A 2,062-nucleotide genomic window follows, 5' to 3' on the forward strand; every position below is an offset into this window, starting at 1 on the left:
GGTGAAAAAAATATATATATATGCAGACACATATTTTCTCTTTTAATACATAGAATTTATATGCACACATATGATGCATAAAATTTTGTACACATATATTTTATATACATATTATTCTTTATAAATTACCATGATTTAAATGTTTAATTTCATCAAGCATCACTTTTAAAGGGGAAATACTATTTCAAATAAAATTAATAATTAAGTAAAATGGTTCCTAAGACTTTGAGCAGAGTATTATTTTTGTGTCCACTTGCTTTCATGTCATTACTTAGTAGGAGCTAGAGTATGAGGCCAACCTGCCAGAAGAGTTTACTCTGACAGCATAAATATTGTTACTCTCCCAACAATCTGAGAAAAGGAATACAAAGCACTTAAAAATGTCAGGAGGCTAGCATTATATGGTATATTAACTTGCTGGTGTTTGTCTTCCTCCAAAGCTACTCTGACTCTAATTTCCACAAAGAGCTGGAGGTCCTGGGCCGGGAACTACCCATGCCAGCTCACCTGCAGGAGGAGCAAGACTATAGGCTACAGACGGATGGCAACTGCTGCAGCCACTTCCTGGTGAATGAGGAGAGAGATTCTCAGGGTCAAGAGGAAATCATTCAGGATATTGCCAGGTAGCTCGCCAAAATAGGGGACGATATGGATCGTAGCATCCACCCAGGACTGGTGAATAACCTGGCAACAGAGTTCACGAATAGGAGACTGTCGGAAGAAGACAGAAGGCAGTGCCTCGCTGCTGCGCTGGAGCGGGTCATGCAAACTTACCCCACAGACATGGAAGATGAGAAGACCATGCTGATATTGGCCATGTTCTTGGCCAAAAAGGTGGCTGATCACACACCATACTTGCTCCGTGAAGTCTTTCGCACAACAGTGAACTTTATTAACCAGAACCTGTTCACCTACGTGAGGAACTTGGTCAGAAATGACATGGACTGAGTGGACACCTCTGCCGAAGCAAGACTGGTTAAAACTTGATATGATGAGGGCGCCTGGGTGGCTCAGTTGGTCGAGCAACTGCCTTCGGCTCAGGTCACGGTCCTGGAGTCCCCGGATCGAGTCCCTCATCGGGCTCCCAGCTCCATGGGGAGTCTGCTTCTCCCTCTGACCTTCTCGCCTCTCATGTTCTCTCTCACTATCTCTCTCTCAAATAAATAAATAAAATCTTTAAAAAAAAAAAAAAACTTGATATGATGAGAACAAAGCAGCTGCCTCCAGCCGAGATGGAGCAATAGCCGAGAAGATACTCATGAGATAATAGCTATTTATTTCTATTTTAAAGATGTTTTAAGCTGTGATCCATTTAGACATCTTACATTAACATACTTGAATGGAAATATTTCACATTGTTGAATGAGTTTCATACCATCTTCTAAATCCACTACACATTGTGCATTTATCTCATTTCAGTACAACTTCACTTGAAAATTAAACTCATACAAACATCACTTCTTATTTGGACAATTACAACACCTTCCCAAACTGGACTTTTAACATCTTAGCTCCAACAATTCTGTTCTTCACATGTAGCCAAAAGACCTTTTCAAACCAAAATTTGATGAAGTTGTTGCTCCACTCTCTTTATTCTTTGGATTTAAACAAAGGAACAAATATAATCATCATATTCTCTAACACGAGACTTTTTGCTGAGTTAGTTTGTGTCTCTCACTCACCTTTAAAAAAGAATTTTTTTTTCAGGTACGGGATTTAGTAATTCAACACTTATATACAAACAACACCTTCTGCTCATCATAAGTGCCCTCCTTAATCCCCAGCACCTATTAACTCATCCCCTTACCAACTTCCCCTCTGGTAAACATAAGATTGTTCTCGATAGTTAAAAGTCTATTTCTTGGGTTTTCTCTCTGGTTTCCCCCATGTTCCTTTGTTTTGTTTCTAAAATTCTACGTATCAGTAAAATCATATGGTATTTCTTTCCCTGGCTGGATTTATTTTGCTTAGCATAATACTCTCTAGCTCCATCCATGTTGCTACAAAGGGCAAAATTTCATCCTTTTTCATGGCTATGCAATATTCCATTGTATATTGACAC

At 39.2% G+C, this 2,062-nt stretch overlaps 1 protein-coding gene across 1 annotated transcript; it reads left to right on the forward strand.

Annotated features, from left to right (window-relative positions):
- The first annotated feature begins 434 nt into the window (after nucleotides 1-434).
- LOC131831403 (BH3-interacting domain death agonist-like) lies at nucleotides 435-989 on the forward strand. The gene has a single exon (XM_059173485.1). It carries the CDS (start codon nucleotides 649-651, stop codon nucleotides 946-948), a length of 300 nt encoding a protein of 99 aa, XP_059029468.1. The 5' UTR covers nucleotides 435-648; the 3' UTR covers nucleotides 949-989.
- The last annotated feature ends 1,073 nt before the right edge of the window (nucleotides 990-2,062 follow it).

This window comes from Mustela lutreola, chromosome 5 (assembly GCF_030435805.1).
Source record: "Mustela lutreola isolate mMusLut2 chromosome 5, mMusLut2.pri, whole genome shotgun sequence".
NCBI classification, from domain to species: Eukaryota; Metazoa; Chordata; class Mammalia; order Carnivora; family Mustelidae; genus Mustela; species Mustela lutreola.